Below are 23,485 nucleotides of genomic sequence, written 5' to 3'. Positions count from 1 at the left end.
TTGCAATAATTATTCAAATATTTTGAAAATTTATAATTACGAAAGTGTCGTTTATAAAGGTGGAATTACATACACAAAAAAGTGAACTCTCTATTTCACTAAAGCCAATTTACCTTTGGTTTAGTTCATGGAATTATTATATATGGAGAAAGTTTCGTTTACTCTAATAATTTTTTGCGTACGTTAGTTAAATTAACTAAAAAAACGGGAAAAATTATACACAAATGAAGTAAAATGTTTTACTAAATTCGTACTTCTCACCAAATATGTCAATATTTCTTTAAATTTGCAAATTTTACTACAAATTCGTCCACGATGAACTTCGTATGTCACTAAAGACATTCTTGCAATTTTGAACTCCAATTTTTTCTTTGAAACTATAAAATTTTCTTTAACAAGTAAAAAAAATAATTATGTCTAATAAATTTTCTCAAAAAATATTTACTTATTTTTGTGATATCGGCGTGATGTCAGCGTTTGTAATACTGTTTAGTTAAAATTTTCTAAAAATATTACAAATTTTCTAAAATTAACTAAATGTTTTCTTCCTGGTGGGTTCACTGTTTTTTCAGTGTACGTTGTATTCGAATGCGTTGACGAATACGATTTTTCAATTGAGTTACCCACCATGTGTCGGAACACCATTGAATTACACCACTGATTACATTCCCTGCCTCTACGCCTTTTATTGTGTTTTTATATTCCACGTACTTTTTTAAGTATACAATCTAACTATATTTTAGATTGTTTTTCGTTTCTTGATTGTATACATTTCGTTTAATGTTGTCAACGCCCCGACGAGTTAAAAGTTCGTAAACTTTATGCGTTACTTTTGTCGTGTAACTCAAACAATAGTACTTCCCACATTTTAACTTTTTTGACAATAGCATATAACGTACGCACGCATGACCGCATGGTATGAAATTCCACCTTAAGGGCTCACTTAGTCTAATAGTCCATGTAAATGCGGGTTCATTGTGTGCTGTTAACCTCCAAGGTTAGGTTATATTACAAATAAAACACAACGGTTCTTTTCAGTACTTGTTTATTACAACTGGTTTGGTTGAACGCTAATCGATGAAAGAGACCGAGAAAGGAATACCAAGACTTTAAAAAACTTGTTACAGCAAGAACAAGGTACTCTTTCAATCGGTTACTTTATCTTAAATCTAATTGGTATTCATATAAGGATATGTTAAAGGGTAGCTTACACCACATCCCCCTTTTTGAGATATAATAGCCTTACAAAAATTAATGTAGTACATTTTGTCATAACCTATTAAATTATATATATTTCCAATACAGAATCTTTTAATTTTTTTTTAACTGTGGATATACATTTCAAATTCAGTTTTAACTAGTTTATTTGAATAGTTAGTTATATGGTTATACATCGTTTTTGTTCCCTTCTTGTACATAAGGCTCTTCTGAACAATAAATTCTATTCACATACATAATCTTGCATCCACATAGGTGCATTACGTTGTCTAGATGGTCGGGCTGAAGACCCAACATCATGTGAAAAAGACGTCCAATTTTCCGTAGTATTGTGTGGATTATCTAGATTACGGTTACCAATAACTCTTTCTTCTATTACATAGTCTTCATTTGGATTATAGAGTTTCTCGGAATTATGGAAATGCTCTGTTTTATGATTTGGAGAGAAAACTAAATGTTTTCTATTTCTTCTATATTTATCTCTTTCGGATTCAACGAGGTACGATCGTGGTTCATCTAATTTTTTCAAAATTGTACCGTATTTTTTTAAAATCTATTATCCATACCTTATCCCCTTTCTTTAGCTCCTGCAAATCTCTTGCTTTATGTCGTTTATTATAATTTTTTATTTGATTATTTTTAATTCTCTTTTCCGTTTCCAAAACTTTCTTATTATCAGTTTCCCACAATTGAGGCATCATTGGTACTAATGATTTTAATTTTCGGCCCATCATCAATTCCGCCGGAGAGAATCCATTCGCTAAAGGTGTTGTTCTAATATTCAAAAGGCTCTTGTAAATATCGTCAGATTTTTTAAATAATTGTTTGGCGGTTTTAACCGCGGCCTCAACGGCTCCATTTGACTGACTGTAGTAGGGGCTACTTGTTATATGTTTAAAATAATATTCGTTAGCAAATTTCTTAAACTTTGATTGGAATTGTGGACCATTGTCACTTCTACATATAGTGCAAATACCGAAACGTGAAAAAAATTCCTTAACCTTACATATTATGTCATCTTCTGTCATGGACGAAAGAGGGAACAATTCAAAGTATCGCGAATAATAGTCGGTTACTATAAGATACCACTTGTCGTATTTAAAAAGGTCCAAACCAATCTTTTCCATTGGCCGAGTTGCGAGTTCCTCAGATCGAAACGCCTCACACTGATTATTTCTTTCCTGTATGCATTTTGAGCAATTACGAACAATTTCCTCTAATTGTTTGCTAAGACCTAACCACCAGACTGATGTTTGAGCCAGTCGACGACATTTAGTAATACCCTGATGGCCCGAATGAATATATCCCATTACTTCTCCTTGCATCTCTGGCGGTATAATAATTCTTGTTCCCTTTAATAGTAAATTCTCTACAAATGAAATATCATGTCGGTACTGGTAGTAGGGCAACAAAAACGATGGCAATTTATCCCGACTGGGCCAGCCATCCGAAGAATACTGAACTAAGCTTTTACAAACCGGATCGTTTTTCTGGGCATCTATGATCTTTGCTATATAATAGTCTCTAACGGAAACGTTATGAATTACAAATCGAACAAAAGTCTCCGTTTCCAACGCCGGAGGTTCATTGTTTCTACATGGCCCCGGACTGCGGGACAAAGCATCAGCCACTTTCAGATCTTTTCCTGGAACGTATTTCACCGAGTAATCATATCTCATAAGCCGCATTCTAAAGCGCTGCAGTCTCGGTGTCAACGAATCGAGATTCTTCGATTGTAATATTTGAACCAGCGGTTTATGGTCGGTTTCAAAGATGACATGAACTCCTTTTATATACTCAGACAATTTCTCCGCAGCCCATGTGATACCTAATGCCTCACGCTCGATTTGTGCATAATGTTTTTCTGCCTCCGTCATGGTTCTAGAAATATATGACACTGGTTGTCTATTATTTTGGTCACCTTCCTGGAATAGGCATGCTCCTATACCAAAACATGATGCATCTGAGCTAATAATTATTCTACTTGCCGGGTCGTAAAACGCCAAAATTGGTGTTTCTGTCAAACTCCTCTTTATTTCCAAAAAAGCCTTTTCCTGAATTTCGTCCCAAACAAAATCGACATTGCCTGTTAAAATATTGATAGGCCCCAGAGTATTTTGGATCTATTTGTTATAAATTTTGCAACAAAATTCACCATGCCGAGAAAGCGCTGTACTTCTGTCTTGTTTGCCGGCCTTGGGTACTCGACAATTGCCTGTATCCTATCTGGATCGACAGATATTCCCTTTACAGACAGAACACAACCCAAATATGTAACCTCCTCAACACCGAAACAAGACTTATCCTTGTTAATAGTCACACCTTCCCTATCCAAACATTGCAAAACTTTTTCAAGTGCAGCATCATGTTCAAAACGGTCCTTCCCGAAAACAAGGATAACATCCATATGTGTGATACAATTATCTACACCTTCAAGTATCTTGTTAAATCTTAATACGAAATATTCAGGAGCACATGAGATGCCAAATGGCAATCTTTTGAAAATAAATCGTCCAAAAGGGCAAATAAAACAAGTAAGTAGTTGACTATCACGACTAAGTTTAATCTGGTAAAAACCCATATTTGCATCAATTTTGGAAAAATATTTGGAATCTTTTATATTTGCCAATGTATGCTCTATTTTTGGCATTGGATAATATGGCCTCATGACTGCTTAAGTTGCGTGTAGTCCACGCAAAGTCGTATCTCATCGTTTGTCTTTGGTACCACCACTATTGGACTTACCCAAACTGTCACCTCTTCCATACGTTCAATAATGTCCAAACCAACTAATCGATCTATCTTCTTCTTTAGTTTCGGCAACAATGGTATGGGTACTCTTCTGGGGATAGACTGCACAAAAGGAACTGCATTTTCCTTCAATTTTATATTGATTTCCCCTTTAAACTCACCTATTTCACGGAACAACCTAGGAAACCTTTCCACAATTCTCGAACACGCCTCCTTATTTTCTGTAATGTTATAATTTTCACATCTCGGCGGTTGCAAAATCCCTAATTGCACTATAGCAGCTCGACCCAAAATTAGTGTACGTAAACCTTCAACAACGTAGATTTCATTCGTACACAACCTATCATTATAAACTATAGTAGCCCTCACTACACCCAATACCTTTAGCGATGATCCATCCGGCCCATTCAATGTTGCATTAATTTCCGACATGATTAATTTACTACTTTCCGCAATAAGATTTTTTGGAATACAGACACAATCTGCGCCGGTATCTATTAGAAAATTCAATTCGGTTTCTAATTCAGGAATCTTGCACACTACAAACCACGACTTTGAACCCGACTTCTCAAATATTGAACTTTTAACCGTTCCTATCATAAACTGAGCATGCTCATAATTTCCGTCACAATCACTTTCGCTACTTTCAAGATTAATTGCATTTATTTTGCTAGTTTTAAAGGATCGGGTTTCCTTTTCGGATTTTCTTTTACACACACTTGAAAAATGTCCACGTAGATTACATAAGTTACAGTTCTTATCTTTAGCTGGGCAAAACTTTCTATCACGCGCTTTATAACCACAATAGCTACATTTACCTTTTTCAGTTTATAATATTTTCCACTGCCATCAGTTATCGGTTTTTGTATACGCTGGTTGTCCTTAACCTTGCTGCTGCCATGTATCCATTTTTGGATATTGAAAACATGTTTGTCGTCTTTCATAATCTTCGTCTGCTTTATCTGGATCTCTGCTTGCCGTGCTGTAACTATTGCAATTTTGAGAGTTAAGTCCGGCTTCAGCTGCATTTGCTCACTCACTTTCGTGTTTAACATTCCCACCACAATTCGGTCCCTGATTAGGCCTTCTTTCAAGGCTCCGTAGTCACAATTTTCTGCCAATGCATGAAGATCAGTTATGAAGCTATCGACGGATTCACCTTGGCCTTGTACACGGGAGTTAAACTTAAACCGCTCAAATATCATGTTTTTCTTGGGGTTAAAATATTTGTCAAAATTGTTGAGCGCAGCCCGTAGTGTTGTTGGTGTTGATCCCAGTTGCAGCAAAATTTCTTCACTCTTGTCACCCATCACATAAAAAAGCAAGTCAATCTGCTCAGCTTCTGGTTTGGTCATCTGGCCTGATACATTTATGTACCGCTCAAATCTTTTTCGCCATTTGGCCCAACCTTCTGGGCATGAAAAATTAAAAGATTCTGGAGGAGCAATATTCGCCACAAAAACGTCATTTTTCGAGTTTCTTCTTGACTCGGCATCTTTCACTCTCCTTTAATTCTATTTATTTAGTTTTACCGCTGCCACCATGTGCTGTTAACCTCCAAGGTTAGGTTATATTACAAATAAAACACAACGGTTCTTTTGAGTACTTGTTTATTACAACTGGTTTGGTTGAACGCTGATCGATGAAAGGACCGAGAAAGGAATACCAAGACTTAAAGAAACTTGTTACAGCAAGAACAAGGTACTCTTTCAATCGGTTACTTTATCTTAAATCTAATTGGTATTCATATAAGGATATGTTAAAGAGTAGCTTACACCACACATTGAGGTATCACTAACTATAACTCATGAAGATAAACCTTTATTTAAAAGTACCCTGCCAGCATTTCAAAGTTCCATTTCATCTTCATCGCTACCACAGACTCGTAAATGTCACTACAACCATCATACTGTGATGGGGGGCAGCATATCATAAAGTACAAAATTTACTTCATACATGTATTTTGACATCACTAGTTTTACAAAAGCCATTTTATTTTTTGTGAAACGCCAAGCGCAACCAGCTTGTTATATTTTATTTAAATAAAAATGAAAATAAAGTTCTGAAAACATAGATTTTACGCTTAAAATTGTGAAAGGTATATTGGTGAACAATTTTTGATTTTCCAAATGGAATAAAGTGATTGTTTTTCAAATATTTTACAGACACGCTGCCTCCATCGAATAAAAGCACTGGCTGATAGACGCTGCAACATGTAACTCGCTACTTGTAACTCTACCTCATCATTAATGCAAAAAATAATGTTAAATGTGATGTGATAGTGGTATAAATGTTATATTTTTACGAATTTGTAAATAATTAATCAAATTAATAAATATCTAAACAAACGTGTTTTACTCGACCACAATGATTCTTTTACCACTATCTTAAAATGTGCTTTTTCTGATTGTTTGGAGGGTCTCTTATTGGCGTCGTTCTAAATTGATCTATAAAGGCACCTAATAATTGCACTCATGCGAAACCTTTTTGTAGTAACTTGGCGTGGTACAACTTCTCAATAGTGACGGCGCTTTTCCGACGAGTTTTGATATCGTATATGATTGTTTTCGACGTACTGGGGATTCTCAGAAGCGCCCCCAAATTCAAAAAATGTTGGCAGGGGTATTGGGAGCCCGTAATAATTTGGACTAGGACCCAAACTCTATGCATGTCAGACAAAGTATTGCATACTGACAAATGATATAGTAAAATACAATTTCGAAAGAAATTCAAAGCTTTTACTTAATTTTTTTTTAGTTCTTAGTTTCTTTATTATTAACCAAAGCAAAAAAAGATTTTATATACTCGTATTCCTCACTACTAAGTCGCAATTAACCCAACGGTACTAAAAATCTTTTTTGTAGTATATATATTTCATATAAAATACAGTGAAAAAAATCTTGGAAAAGCAGGAGCAAAAATATGGCAAAATCCCGGGAAAGGTATACCGGGAATTTTTTGTTTCAAGATGTTGTTGTTCTTATTATCTGCTGGCCCAGCCACCTACAATTTTCCAACTTCACAATCTCCATTTATGGGAACCCATATTATTGCTTCGGCATTCGGTGGTATTAACACTGCACTATGGGCGGAAATTGAAAATTTGCGGCAACAATTATTTATAATCAATCTAATCAATCTACCATGTTTGGAGAATATCGATATTTCTTATCAGAATCAAATGTTACCAACAAAAAGGGACCCCTTATTCCAGATGCGTTACTATAGAGGGGTCGAAATTGTAATTCCACTTGGAATACTATAGAATATACTCATATATGGAGTTAAATTTATACTTGCTTATTTTTCTTATTAAGAAAGCGTCTTATTCCCAGAACTTATAGTATAAACCGGTTGTCATTTTATTAAATAATTTTATTAAGATTTAACAAATATTAGCCATCAAAATCACTTCCTTCGGAATCTAATTATAATTCCGTCCGTCAGTGTTTGTTGTTTGCAGGATTCCGCTGACAATTATTACCCGATGTTGATAAAATTTAGTACAACGTGTTTTCTTGGTAAAAGGAATTTGTTGAATTTGGAAAAAATTGGAAATTGGCCCCCATATATAAGTATCATCCGATTTCGACAAATGAGATCATACTGCGCTTATTTACTACACGATTGTCTTCAAATTTAACAAAAAGTAATTTTTTATAGTAAGTGTGCTAAATTTCATCAAATTCCGTTCAGATTTAGTTATAGCTCGCATATATATAGCCCCATTTTCCCGAATTTAACTATAAAACCCTTATTTATTAACCGATCTTCCAAATTTGGCAGAATGTAGTCTTCTATAGTTCTAACAATACCTGCAAAAAATCATCAAAATCGGTTTAGATTTAGATATAGCTCCCATATATATGTATCGCCCGATATCCCAATTTTGGCCATAGGACCCTTATTTTGGTTCTGTTGTGGATTTCACACTTCATTTTAATATAATTATTTGTGTTCCTTTTATTATAATTATTATGTTCGTGCGTTTTATGTGATATTTAACTTTTCCAGAAAGTAAAGATAGCAGACGACGGCTAAACAATTGCAGTATGTATGTGCATAGGTGTATGTATGTTTGCACTTGAAAATATTTTTAGAAATGCATCCAGCTAGAAAAATATGTTGATGGACAAAACAATAACAATGATACGCAGACAAAATCTATGTTTTGCTAATGCAATCAGGCTGCACAGGGCCGGAGTTGAGGTTAACATTTATCTTTTTTGTTTTTCATCCAAAATGAGAATTCGATATTTGTATCTTCACTATTTCTGGAAAAAGTACATTTATTTTAGTATGGGTAAGTTTGGGCAGACGAACAATAACAAGCAAAAATTTTTATTAACAACCGTTAACAACTCTAGTTCTATTGCTCGCAAATATACGTATGTACTAAAATTTTCACAAAAAAAACAGCACTATTGAATCGACAAATTCAAGTTCAAAATCAAACATTTTTTAAAGTGTTTACAACATTTTTAACTACTAATCCTCCTCTTAGAATCCACATTTAAAAGTTTTCTTTATTCACTTTTACTGCGAAAAAAAAATTAAGCACGAAATTTTTCAATTTTTGCTCTCCTTTGCTCTCCTACACGTAATCTGCAAAAATTTTTGTAAACATTGGCAGCTTTTTTTCCTTTAACAGGGTTGCCAGGTTTTAAATTAAGTTTCGATTAGTACTTTCCAAGATGTTCTAAAGTAATTTCAATTGGAACATCCAATAATTTTTCATTTTGAAAATTTGACTTTTTTCCGCTGTTTTGCGATTTCCGCCCATAGTGCACTGGCTGGCACGTTGTTAAACGTCTGATAGGTGTATCGTCACCGTAGCGCACGATGGCCGGCATTTCGGTATCGCACCAGGTCATTATACGATGCTTCATATTCGGGTTCCCCTGTAGCCTGTGTGTAGTCTGACTCCAATCAGTGGTGTAACTTTTCCTTTTACTAAATCCGATCTAATGATAGACTTTGATGCGCCAGTATCCAACGTCAAAGTACACTTCTCGCCATTAGTACTACCCGCAATAGTTAAATTGTTATTTTTCTTTTAAAGTATTGCTATGGAGATTGTGGGGCCATCATCTGTGGGAGCCAGCACGTGGCCCGCAGAACTAGCACTAAACGCTCAGCTTCTGTTGCGAAATCTTTAAGGGTTTCATTTGATTTCGGGATTCTTCCTCTCAATTACATTCTGAAGATGCCTTGTTTGTGTATCCACCGTACTTGCGTTGTAGTGCCGCTATTACTTCATTATAATTATTTCTAGAAGCAAAGGGAATGCTTTGTATCACATCGACGGCATTACCCTTCAATGTCAAGAAAAGTTCAATTACTTTTTCATCGTCATTCCACAAATTTCTATAAGCAACCATTTAGAATTGAAATTTGAATACATCAAATGAAGTTGAGCCATCGAATACAGGAGGTTTGGTTTTTGAGCCCTCGCGCACTGGCCCACCTCTGACATTATTTTCAATGTGTAGAAACTTTTCATCATCCATGGAAGGAAATTTCTTACAAAATTCGCCAATTTAGTTTTCTATCTGGTCCACACGTTTCTCCATGTTTTCAGAAATTTCTTGAACTTTTTTTTAATGAGAATTCTACATCAATTTTTCTTGAATTTTCGTCCATCCTTCCGGAATTTTTGTCAAACCTTTCTTCCAATATTTTTCTAGAATTTTCTTCTATTTTTTAGAATTCACTTCCATAATTTTTCTAGAATTTTCATTTTACCCAAAACATTGAGCATTGATATGTAATCCAAAACACTCGAAGCCATAGATGGAGTTTCTACAGTAATGGTTTACTTACTTCTTCTTCTTCATTATTTTTTACGTATACGTTACGACGGAAAAAAATTAAGAAATCATGAAAAAAGGGGGAAAATAGAAATGTTTGTCGGAGCAATCACCCTTATTCCTGAAGTCGCCCTCGCCGTCGCTTTTTGTCACTTTTCGTCAGTCGCCACTAATTGGTATTCCGTTCGTCGATATATTCTGCTACCGAAGAAAATCGGTATTCCTGGTGTCGCTTTTTGTCGCCAACATCGTCGCTTTTTGTCGCCTTTAAATTTACCAGCGACGAGTTTAGTGTTTAATTTTTGAAGAAGTTTTTTAGACTTTATTCATCGAACAATTGAAAAATAAATGAAAAAATGGAAATTGGTAAGAGGTAAAGTGACTAATCTTCAATAATTACAAAAAAATGGGGAAAAAATCAGTAAATATAGCAGTTATGGTCATCACATTGAAATCACAAAGAACACTGTACAATTAAAGTAAACGTGTTGATTTTCAATTCCATTTATTTTTAATAGAAATCCTTCAAGGCCAATGTATTTTATTTAGCACCAAACTTAGGTAACAATTGTGTCGAACTTTTAATGATCCTTGGACACATAATGTCAACGTCATTCCAATTGTATATGCCGGATGTTGTTATTGTCCTAATGTAGATATCTAAATCATTTCCCGAGTCAAATATATCATTTATTTTGATTTTCCAAGTCAACATTGGATTACAAACTAACAGCATTTTAAACGCAAATAATTAAAATTCAGTTTTGCACACCAGCTGATTGTTTTCTTTCACGATGATCCTTGTGCCATTGATCTCAGCGTCGTAGCCATTTTTGTAGTTTTGGAAGCTTTAACTGTCCTTGAATATATATCCACATTTTTTCCGCGTCAAATTAAATATTTTTTCTTAATTTTCCGACTTAGAATTACGTCAGAAATAAAAATATTTTAAACCGAAAAAATTAAAATTCTTTTTTTGCACATCAGCTGTTTGTTTTATAGTGATATCGGCCTTTTATTACCGAGTATTGTAATTGGTACAAAAAGTAATCGTCGTCGTCGCCGTCGCCACTTCTCAGGAATACCAAATGAATGACGAGACGACTTAAAAGCGACAGACGACAAAAAGCGACGGCGAGAGCGAGGGCGACTTCAGGAATAAGGGTGAATGTTTTCAAATGTTCGAATGACTATCACAAAGCCCTGATCTCAATCCCATTGAGAATTTATGGCCTCTGGTTAAAAAGTGCTTTGGATTACACTAAAGGACACCAAAAATAGCGATGAGAAGCTCTTGAGATATGTTCAGCACAATTAGTCGGATATTCCAAAAGAAATAATAGACACATTTTAATAAATGTCTATGAATAAATAAACGACTTTGACACCAGATAAAAAAAATATCCCTGAATTCGTCATAAAATATATTTGGCGAAGAAAGGAAACGTTGGCAAATAAGTGTTTATAATATTTTCCTACTGAGCTATGTTCTCATATTTTAAAAATACACTTACGGCAAAAGGTTAGCTACGAGTTCCATGTCGCATTCTTTAAGAGTTTTGAAGCCGGGCAAATTATTTCCAGTATCAAGCCATCCTAATTCAGTGCGTAATTGCGCAAAGCATTCAACATGATGCCATAAAGCTTGACCACCATACTTCATACCAATTTCTGTATCATAAACCGTTTTACGAACACGAATTTGGTCCTTGAGAATTTTTAGGTCACATCCACGACAGCCCGCTCTTCCAGATTTGGCATATTCAATGCTAAAATCGCTTAGTGCTGATATCTCTGCTTTAGATCGTTTTTTACTAGTTTTGCTAGAACCAGCTGCTTCCACAACGGATATACATTCTTCTGTAAATGAAATATATTTAGCATTGAATATTAAGAAATTACATTTTATTATCTCACCAACTTTTTTTTGAATACGTTCTTGGTCGTCATAACGAATGTTTTCCAAGTTCTGTATGTCACCTACCGATAATGGTCGTTGTTTCTTAAAGAAACACGATTCATGAAACCAGTTCGGCTGTTTTGAATCGTGGAAAGCAGACTGAAATAGATTGAAAAGTAAAAAAAAATGTAAAAAATACGATTGCAAAAACAACATGATTCAAGAATTGGAGAAGAGATAGACACATATCTTTTGAAATAATGGCCAGGGCCGGTCCTGCATTAGCGATAATATCTCAAGTGTTATCCTCAAATTGAAATGCATCGCTACTCAATAATTTGTCAAACAATTTTCGATGCGAGTCAAATTCAAATTTAACATCGTTGCAAATACTTTTCAACCTAAATTTGTATGAATGATATCCCCACTTCAAATTGAAAGTCAAAGCCAAAATTCTATGAATTTTGTATAATTTATTCATTTTCATCAAAATAAAATATATAATAATACACTACACTACATAATACACTACAATACCAATTGATAAATAATAATCTTATTAAACATATCAACAAATAAGAAAAAAACAAACAACAAAACTTTAAATATCTTAAACATTATTAGTAAACACTTTTGCATTGATAATTCGATTTCCTTCCTGTTGGTGTCATAAAACAGCATTAAAATTTATTAACATGCGGCCAATTTGAAATTAGGAACGTACTGGACCGCGTGTTAGAATTGATTTCCAGCAGAAGGAATTCACAAAATATCCATTTTAAACTGATAATAGCATATGAATTAAACTGACGATGTGATGCACATTTTCATCCAGAAGTTGTTGATTTTAACAATTTGTTGCTTTTAACAATTTTAATTGGTTGCACTTGTAATCTTTCTGGAAACTTTTTCTTGTCGATATGTTTGCAAGAATGTAACATCCAAAGATTTTAGTTTTCTGCAAAGAGATTTAAATTTAGTGACTTCTCTAAAGTGTTGATTTAATTTTTCATATTGACGTACTAATTATTATAAACTATTTGAAGCAGTTCCAGTTAATTGGCCACCATTTTTTCATCGGTCAGCTTTTTAATGTTTTCAAGAACGTAGAATCCATAATTTTAGTTTTCTGCAAAGAGATATACATTTAGTGACTTCCTTAAAGTTTTATTTCATTTTTTATTTTCACTTACCTATTTTTATAAACTATTTGGTTATTTGTCTAAAATTTTTCATTTTTTTTATTTCTTGAAATTGACCACGAACTTCGTTGCACAAATAAGTATTGAAAACCACATGGTTTTTTCGTTGCATTTTAGGGTAGTGTTTTGTCAAAGTTTTCTCATATTATCTTCAACACCTTTTCAAAGATTTCGTCAACATTTTGGCAAATTGGAAGTAATTCGCAAACAATTTGAAGATGTATTGAAGATGAGCTATTTCAAGTCAAGTTGAATTTATGTTGAAAATTATATTTACCCTCAAACTGAAAAGTTGTTGCATTTGAATAACACTCATCCTGTGTTTATTGGGCAATTTAAATTTAAATTCCTGACAAAAATCCCCAATACATTTTTGACAAGTTTTTTTGAAAAAAAAATAAAGAAAGAGGAAATCAGTAATAATTTAAAAATTAAAATTTTGTCAAATCCTGCAAGGTGCAATAACATAAAGATTTCGAATCACAATACCAAGAGACAGGTGTTCGTCTTCAAATGAATGGGAGTCCGGCAACCTTGTAGTTATGAACGAAAATTTACTTCTAAATATTCATGTATTAAAATTGGGTGGTATACACGTTGCCAAAGTTGGTAGAATTCTACCAGAAAAGGTAGATTTTTTATTGTTTGAATTGTTGATGTTTTTTGGTATTTTTATATAGAAATAAAGCTTTGATAAATTTTTCTATAGAAATAACATTTTGACAAAATTTTCTATAGAAATAAAATGTTGACAACATTTTCTATAGACATAAAATTTTGACAAAATTTTCTATAGAAATAAAATGTTGACAAATGTGTGTATAGAAATAGAATTTAAAATCCTATGGAAATAAAATTTTGACAAAAGTTCCTATGGAAATAAAATTTTGGCAAAAATGTCTATATAGAAATAAAATTTTGACGAAGTTTTCTATAGAAATCTGTGAGTGTAAAAAATATTTTGCAATAGATATTGTTGATTGTGCTGTTGGTGCATCCTTTAAAATCCGTATTTCTGGCCATTTTGATTTGGCATCCACTAGGACCTTTTCCTTACTTTCGCAAAATCTGCACAAGCTCTTACCATTCGTTCAATATCCATATCAATGCCATATTTGTCTACTGCAAATATGATGGCTAAAGCCTCCCTGTCCAATTGGCTCTAGTTTTGTTCGGCTCTTGTCAACGCACGTGAAATGAAAGCCACTGGCCGTTCTTTACCGTCTACTACATTCGACAAAACTGCAGCAATGCCTGTAGGGCTGCATCACACGCGACTGTTATCGGCAATGTTTCATCATAAGGTCGAAGCACTCTATCAGAAACTATTTCACGTTTTAAACGCATCTTCGCATTTTTTCGACCATACGAATGTTTTGTGCTTTTGTAAAAGTTCACGTAATGGATGAGTTAGAGTTGATATATTCGGGATGAATTTTGAATATGTTATCATTCCTAAAAAACGTTTTACACCATCAGCATCCTTGGGATGTGGTAGTTCTGAAATGGCTTTTGTTTTGTTCTTGCACTTCGAGTTTTTATTATGGTTTATAACATAGCCTAAATATGTTATTTCTGTTTTAAAATATTCACATTTGCTCTGGTTTACATGAAGATCGAATTTATGTAGCCTTTCAAAACATTTTTCCAAGTCTTTGTAAACATTCCATTATAGAAAAACCACATACGACGATATCGTCAAAATACGATATGGTACCTTCTAGCCCTTGTAGAATCTGGTCGAGGATTCTATTGAATTCACTCGGTGCCGTTTTAATCCCAAATAAAAGCCTATTCATTTTGTAGGTGCCACGATGGGTAGATATAGTTTGTATTTCCTTGCTGCGTTCGTCAACTTGAATGTGAAGGTATGCCTCGTACAAATCAATTTTGCAGAAATACTTTTTTTTAAGCTGTTAAAAATTTCGTCTATACGTCGAATTGGGTAGTGAGCAGACTGTAGTTGTTGTAATCTACGCAAAGTCTGACATTGCCATCTGGTTTTTGCACTACCACTAAAGGCGACCCCCAGTCACTGGTATTAACTTTAGTTATTATTCCATCTATTTCTAAATTGTCAAGCTCCTTTTCTACCTTAGCGCGCAGTGAGAAAGGAACTTGCCTTTCTCTTACAAATATTGGCTTGGCACCATCTTGCAATTTAAGATTAAAAACGAATCCAGGTACACAACCAATTTTTGATTCGAAAATTGCATATTATTTGTGCATTATTTTTTCAATTGAATGCAGCTTACCTTGATCCAAACTTGTTGTGACATTATCAATCTCATTTAGAATTATTCCTAAATGTCTTATCCATACGCGACCTAGAAGTGCAGCATGATTAGAAGCTACTACATACATTTGCTCACTTGATAGTTTCTTATCGAAATGCACTTGTACATCCACAACACCCAATGGCTTAAAAATGTCTCCGGTGTACGTTCGAAAAGCTATACTGGTTGTTTCGCACACTTCCAGAGTGTTTTGTTTTTATTCATTCTTTCTTTTATGCACACTCATTTTACATTGCCAAACTTCCCACAGGCGAAGCATTTTACCTTATTCTTTTTTGTTCTACACTTATTCGCAATATGGTTGGACTTCCCGCATCGAAGACATAAACCATATAATCCTAGTTCGCTGTAATTAACTTTAGACTTTGCTGCTCTGCTTTTATAAGCACTGTTTCTGCTTGATCTGCCTCGGATATGATCAACGTTGTCGTTTTTTGAGTTGCCTTTCGTATTTGATTCACATTTGTCGAAGAGCCTGCTGCATTATTCCCTAAGTCCACCAGAGCTCCTGTGGATTGGGACGCTTACAAGAAGAATCTGAGAGGATACAAGCGAGAACTGAGAAAGGCTCAGCATAACTCTTGGAATGATTACTGCATTGAGAATACGTCCGAGGCTTCCAGACTACGGAAGGTTCTAGCATCCACGAACTCCGCTCCAGGTTTCATTAAAACATCGGCGGGCAATTGGACAACGTCCAGTGAGGAGACGCCATTGGACACACATTTTCCCGGAAATCAGACGGTTAAACCATGATCTGGATTATTCCCTGGTTGTCGGCGATATATAGTATGTATCAACTTAGCATATATTCCAGGAAAGTGGAGGGAATCAAAAGTCGTTTTCATACCTAAGGCGGGAAAAGCCTCTCACTCGAATGCGAAGGATTTCCGACCAATCACCTTATCATCATTCCTACTTAAGACTCTGGAGAGGATGATAGATATTTATCTTAGAACTAGGTTAGGTTAGGTTAGGTTATGTGGCAGCCCGATGTATCAGGCTCACTTAGACTATTCAGTCCATTGTGATACCACAGTGGTGGTTAGAACTAGCGTCGATTCAAGTTTGCTCTCGAAACGACAGCATGCATACTCGAAGGGCAGGTCTACTGAGACCGCATTACATGAACTAGTCAGCTTTATTGAAAGCTCACTATCTGTCAAAGAATACACAATCGTGGCGTTTCTATACATCGAAGGGGCGTTCAATAACCTCCATCCGAGCTCGAACTCTGAATGTTGATCCAGGTATACTTAGGCTGTTAGACGAACTTCTAAGGAAGAGACGCATTTCAGCCACACTAGGACAAGCAAACATACAAACGTATGTGAACAGAGGCACTCCTCAAGGAGGAGTTCTATCACCTCTTGTTTGGAATGTTGCTATAAAGAACCTTCTGGTTTCCCTAGAAAAAGAAAGGATAAAAGTGGTGGCATACGCAGATGATGTGGCGCTAGCAGTCAGGGGAAAATTCCCATCCACAATCAAAGATATTCGTGTCTGTTCTGGTACACACATGTACAAGTTTCGTGTGGTGTCAAACTTAAAAGGTGTTCTGGCAAACACTATACACCGTCATAGACCTGAAAAATGTACACGAACATTTCTTTTGTGTAGGCTTAGTGTACAGCCATCGTATGCAAAGTTAGAAGTTTTTATAACAAATAAATAACAGATTCTGAAACTTTAATATGTTTTTTTATAAATATTTGCAAATTTTATTGGGAAAGTAACTTATATATGGCAGAACCACGATTTTAAAAATCCATCTAAAATTTGAAGCGAAATTTCCTCTGATTGGTGTATAAATTTTGGAGTTGTTTTAATCAGCTGATTTTCAGTATGTTCGAAAGTATAATGTTGCCGCAATTTTTAAAAGTTAACACAATAAAGTTTTAAGCAAAATTATCTTTGATTTTTGTGAATACTATCCACTTTACTAAACAAATCAAAGGTCTTTTTGAAAATATAAGGTAATTAAATTATAACTTTTACAAAATCAATGGGCTAGGTTAGGTTAGGTTAGGTTAAAGTGGCAGCCCGATTAAGATTCAGGCTCACTTAGACTATTCAGTCCATTGTGATACCACATTAACTAAAAGTACCTATTACATATGGGCACTTCTAGTTTTAACCGTTGAACCTTCTCGATTATTTTCTTCTGTTGAACCAACCAGATTGTTCCAAAAACATTAGCAGACTGCTTAAGTTAACGTTTTCCAGGTCCGCTAGTAATCTGAAGCTATATGCCCCTAAAATTTGCTTACGCCTTACACAAAATGCAGGACACTCACACAAGAGGTGTTTTATTGATTCCTTTTCCTCCGCATCATGACAGCTCATACAATAGTCATTATACTTCGCACCAATAGTTCTTGCAAAACCGCCTATCAGGCAGCGACCCGTTATAGCAGATATCAGGAGTGATATCTGGCGTCTCGAGAACACTAGCATATCTAGTGTGCGGTTTAAGTTTGAATGGGGCCATATTTGCTTGGTGTCGTTACAACCCTTACAATTCTCCCATCGAACATTTGCCATCATGACAGCCTTCTCACGCAGTAAGAGCTTGCAGGTAGCCAGAGGCACACCAACAGATTCTAGTTCCCCTGGAATATGTAAGGTAGTTCCTAGCCTTGCTAGCTCATCTGCTTCGCAGTTCCCCGGTATGTTCCTGTGGCCAGGCACCCATATTAGGTGCATATTGTGCTGCTCAGCCATCTCATTGAGAGATTTGCGGCAGTCGATGGCCGTTTTCGAGTTGAGGAACACAGAGTCCAAGGGTTTTATTGCAGGTTGACTGTCTGAGTATATATTAATGCCAATATTGCTTGGAGCATTACTTCTCAGCCAATTCACCACTTCTCTTATTGCTAATATTTCAGCCTGAAAAACACTACAGTGATCAGGTAATCTTTTCGCTATTCGAAGTTCCAGATCTTTAGAATATACTCCGAAACCCACTTGGCCATCCAATTTGGAGCCATCAATGTAGAAATCTATATATCTTTTATTCCCCGGGGTCCGTGTACACCACGCCTCACTGTTGAGAATTAGAGTCTCAAACTTTTTGTCGAAAAGTGGACTCGCCAAAGTGTAATCCACTACGTTAGGCACATCTGGCATTATTTTGAGGACCGAACTGTGACCGTAACTTTTTTCCGACCACAGCGATAGCTCGCGCAACCGCACAGCCGTTGTTGCTGCTGACTGTTTGGCCAAAATGTCTAAAGGCAATAGATGCAGTATGACATTAAGGGAATTTGTTCCTGTCTTGCTGAATGCACCTGAGATACACACGTACGCCATACGCTGAACTTTGTCTAAACTTGTCGGCTGGTGAAGTGCCGGCCACCAGACTACAACACCATATAGCATTATAGGTCTAACCACTGCAGTGTATAGCCAATGCACAATTTTTGGTTTTAGTCCCCACTTTTTCCCTATTGCCTTTTTGCACGAGTATATAGCTACCGTTGCTTTGCTCGTCCTTTCTTCAATATTAAGCTTAAAGTTCAGCTTCCTGTCCAAAATATCGCCAAGGTATTTTGCACACTCACTAAAGGGAATTTCAATACCCCCTAAGGAAATGGGCCTAACCGTGGGAGTTTTGCGATCCTTGCAGTACATGACTAGTTCTGTCTTTGCAGGATTTACCCCAAGACCATTATCTTTCGCCCATTTCTCAGTCATCCGGAGGGCTCTCTGTATAATATCTCTAACTGTTGATGGGAATTTTCCCCTGACTGCTAGCGCCACATCATTTGCGTATGCCACCACTTGTATCCTTTCTTTTTCTACGGAAACCAGAAGGTCGTTTATATTCCAAAGAAGAGGTGATAGAACTCCTCCTTGAGGAGTGCCTCTGTTCACATACCTTTGTATGTTTGCTTGTCCTAGTGTGGCTGAAATGCGTCTCTTCCTTAGAAGTTCGTCTAACAGCCTAAGTATACCTGGATCAACATTCAGAGTTGTCAGTCCATTTAATATCGAGCTCGGATGGACATTATTGAACGCCCCTTCGATGTCTAGAAATGCCACGATTGTGTATTCTTTGACAGATAGTGAGCTTTCAATAAAGCTGACTAGTTCATGTAATGCGGTCTCAGTAGACCTGCCTTTCGAGTATGCATGTTGTCGTTTCGAGAGCAAACTTGAATCGACGCTAGTTCTAAGATAAATATCTATCATCCTCTCCAGAGTCTTAAGTAGGAATGATGATAAGCTGATTGGTCGGAAATCCTTCGCATTCGAGTGAGAGGCTTTTCCCGCTTTAGGAATGAAAACGACTTTTGATTCTCTCCACTTTCGTGGAATATAAAGTTGATACATCCTATATATATCGCCGACAACCAGGGGATAATTCTGTCAGCCACCGCTTTTAACTCCGCCGGAGTAATTCCATCAGGTCCGGGGGATTTGAATGATCCAAAGCTATTTAACGCCCATTTTATTCTAGATTCTGATACAATTTCCTCGATAGGAAACGACCGCTGAGCCACTGTGGCACCGCCAGTGCATGGTTCAACCGTCTGATTTCCGGGAAAATGTGTGTCCAATAGTACCTCCAGCGTCTCCTCACTGGACGTTGTCCAATTGCCCTCCGATGTTTTAATTAAACCTGGAGCGGAGCTCGTGGATGCTAGCACCTTCCGTAGTCTGGAAGCCTCGGACGTATTCTCAATGCTGCTGCAGTAATCATTCCAAGAGTTATGCTGAGCCTTTCTCAGTTCTCGCTTGTATCCTCTCAGATTCTTCTTGTAAGCGTCCCAATCCACAGGAGCTCTGGTGGACTTTGCTTTGTTAAAGAGCTTCCTGCACGATTTCCTCATATTACCTAACTCCGTAGACCACCATGGTGGTCGATTTTTCCCACTTGGCTTCCCTTTAGGGCATGCAGCTTTCAGTGAAATGTTGAAGGCCTTAGTAATCCTCTCCACTGCGTGTTCGATAACTTGCACAGTGCTCATATTTGTCTCTGGTATTTCCGGTATCATCATATTGAACGATTCCCTATACCTATTCCAGTCAGCTTTCCTAACATTTGGCGGAAATATGGTCTTGGTGGTATGAACATCAAATTTGAAACTGATGTAGCGATGATCTGAGAAGCTGTGTTCACTTAAAACATGCCACTCAGATATCATTTCATTCAGTTCTTGCGAGGCCAAGGTGATGTCCAAAACCTCTTGCCTGTTTTTAGTGGCAAAGGTTGGGGCATCTCCCTTGTTGCAAACTACCAGATTAGTACGCAAAATAAACTCTATTAGCGACTCTCCCCTTGCATTAGTATCACTACTTCCCCATATACTATGATGCGCATTCGCATCGTATCCCATAATGAGTTTCGTCTTTGTTTTCAGTGACTCCTCAACTAAGGTCTTAACGGCACATGGAGGCATCTCCCTGTCATGGGACATGACCGAAGATACCCAATATTTGCATTTGGCTATTTCTAAATTGGCAACGACAGTGTCTGCATTGCACATTGAAGGAAGCAGAAACAAGTTAAGCTCGTTTTTAGCAATTATACAGGCTCGAATTACATCATTACCAGTATACTGCAATAGTTTGAACCCCGGAGTACTTAATTCACATATTTTGTTTCTATAAACATATGGTTCTTGAATAAGAACTATGTCTATGTCCCCTTTCATCAGGAGAACTTTTAAGGCAGCACATGCAGCCTAACAATGATGAAGATTTATCTGGAGGATCCGTAGGACCATCGAGATTTTCAACAACCGTCACATCAGCCGCTTCAATCGAGTCATCAAGAATGTCCTCTTCAGAGATATCGGTGACTCTCGCAATAACCATAGGTTCAACTTTGGTGAGTTCTGAGGCAGTAGAAGCCTCCTCACGCATACGGTATCTATCCATGTCTTCAACTTTGGTATCTCCCTCGACTTCGCAAGAGGATCCGCTTACTTCTGATTCAGACAGAGGCTTGTCCATTTCTGAATCCTTTAGCTGATCGTTTTTATACACCTTCATTTGGATATAATGAAAGCCATAACATACACGGCTCTGAGACTTTGCTAGATGTGGCAAATACTGAGTGTTCAATATAAACACTGCATGCCGTCTTGGCCCATCCACTTCATCCAAACGGCCAACCTTCCAATCAGCTGTTGGAAGATCTGGATTGCATTGTTTCAGTCTATTTAAAATAGATTCAGGGTCAGGAGGGTTTGCAGGCATCCACGCATGTGCTCTTGGTCTAGCCGGTATGTCTTTCTTCTCGACTAACTCTAGAGCAGCTCCTTCCCAAACTTCACCAATTAGTATCAGAGCAGCTTTAAAACATTCTATAGACCTCTGGTCCTCAAATGCGACTAGCTTAAATCGTCCTTGATACCAACCAGCCTCTTGGTGTCGAGGATCTGGGCCGGGAAACTTTTCCAGCACCTGTGAGTAGACGCCAGACAAAGCATTCTCAATTTCCCCCCATTTTTGCTTTGGAACCATACCGTCCAATGCTCCTTTATTTATGATAGCCATCACAAGGCTGTCTTTAGCAACTGAGGCAAACGATCGTTGATCCCTTTTGGAGGATGGCGGCTCATCCGGTGATCGTTCCCTTTTTCCAGCCTCAAGAATTCCTTGAGCCCATTTTAAGGAATCGCTTTGTTTAGCCGACAACGTGCTTGGGTCGACTGATCCTAATTTCTTTAGGATAAACAAAGCATTTCTGCGTTCCTTGAATCTCTTTCGTGAGGGATTACCTCCTTTTGATGCCGTTACCTTGGAAAAGGTTCGACTTGTCAAATTGTCGCCACCTGTCGACCCGTCTACAGGTCGATTAATTGGGCCTAACTCTTGGTCATTGCACAAATTTATAACTCCAGTCGATACCCGTCCACTGGGCCCTGAAGTTAGCAACCCAGTGGATGTCTTTGAATTTCTCTGCATGGTGGCCTAATATCCCACCACACTTGAAATTCGTAGTAGGTACTTATTACGATGATGAGACGGTTGAAAAATGGGCTAAGAAAAGTGAATTTTACCAAATTTATTGCATGAAATGTTCTTGGTGCACAAATCACAGAGCAAATTAAAAAAACTAACGCCGCCAATATCTTTCTGCACATGGAGGCCGCCACGATAGAAAATTTGTTTGCAATATTATTGTAAATATTTAAGCAATACAAATGAGAAAAACCTTAACAGAATAGTTAATTATGTCCACTATTATTAAATTTCCTTTAATGTATGGATGTTAAAAACTGTTTGACCAAATCCAAAATAAAAACTTCTACGCCGTCAAAAACAAAAACGAGAACGACACGGCGATCGTTTGTTCATGAGTAACATTGAGGAGGGATAGAAAAAAACAAATCAAAACAAAGGTAGAAATCGCCTTCTTATCTGTTCTTGATAAATTGCTCTTGTCCTTACATTATTCACTGCTAAAAAAATCCGGCAGGCATTTTATGGCTTTGAATTACGCACTTACTTTTAATTTTTTATGTTTATACCGGCAAAATATGTTTTGTTTATAATTTCTGTCTGCAAATAATATGGCTTGCAGAAAAAATCAGCTTTCACATTTTTCGATTAAAAATCCGAAAAAAGTGTTCACACGTGTGACTCGGAACAACTAACTATGTGTGTGGTGTGTAGAAAGTGTATAGTGTGGTGCACAATGCGGTGTGACCCAGAACAGGCATGATTATTCAAATTTCCTTTAATGTATGGATGTTAAAAACTGTTTGACCAAATCCAAAATAAAAACTTCTACGCCGTCAAAAACAAAAACGAGAACGACACGGCGATCGTTTGTTCATGAGTAACATTGAGGAGGGATAGAAAAAAACAAATCAAAACAAAGGTAGAAATCGCCTTCTTATCTGTTCTTGATAAATTGCTCTTGTCCTTACATTATTCACTGCTAAAAAAATCCGGCAGGCATTTTATGGCTTTGAATTACGCACTTACTTTTAATTTTTTATGTTTATACCGGCAAAATATGTTTTGTTTATAATTTCTGTCTGCAAATAATATGGCTTGCAGAAAAAATCAGCTTTCACATTTTTCGATTAAAAATCCGAAAAAAGTGTTCACACGTGTGACTCGGAACAACTAACTATGTGTGTGGTGTGTAGAAAGTGTATAGTGTGGTGCACAATGCGGTGTGACCCAGAACAGGCATGATTATTCAGAGGGCCCTCCGGATGACTGAGAAATGGGCGAAAGATAATGGTCTGGGGGTAAATCCTGCAAAGACAGAACTAGTCATGTACTGCAAGGATCGCAAAACTCCCACGGTTAGGCCCATTTCCTTAGGGGGTATTGAAATTC

The 23,485-nt window shown here is 36.6% G+C and overlaps 1 protein-coding gene across 3 annotated transcripts in view; it reads right to left on the bottom strand.

The window, feature by feature from the left end:
- The window catches only part of LOC142221562 (poly [ADP-ribose] polymerase-like), a 130,144-nt gene that overhangs the window by 61,495 nt on the left and 45,164 nt on the right, over positions 1–23,485 (bottom strand). For all 3 annotated transcript variants that reach the window (XM_075291308.1, XM_075291311.1, XM_075291309.1), the window contains exons 2-3: positions 11,697–11,838; positions 11,294–11,639 (exon numbers count right to left, since the gene is read on the bottom strand). In XM_075291308.1, the coding sequence (XP_075147423.1) occupies positions 11,294–11,639; positions 11,697–11,838 (488 nt within the window). The remainder of the gene's footprint in view (positions 1–11,293; positions 11,640–11,696; positions 11,839–23,485) is intronic.

This window comes from Haematobia irritans, chromosome 1 (assembly GCF_050003625.1).
Source record: "Haematobia irritans isolate KBUSLIRL chromosome 1, ASM5000362v1, whole genome shotgun sequence".
In the NCBI taxonomy this organism is placed as follows: Eukaryota; Metazoa; Arthropoda; class Insecta; order Diptera; family Muscidae; genus Haematobia; species Haematobia irritans.
The sequence above is the reverse complement of the archived record's forward strand: the minus strand, read 5'-3'. Positions and strand labels throughout refer to the sequence as shown.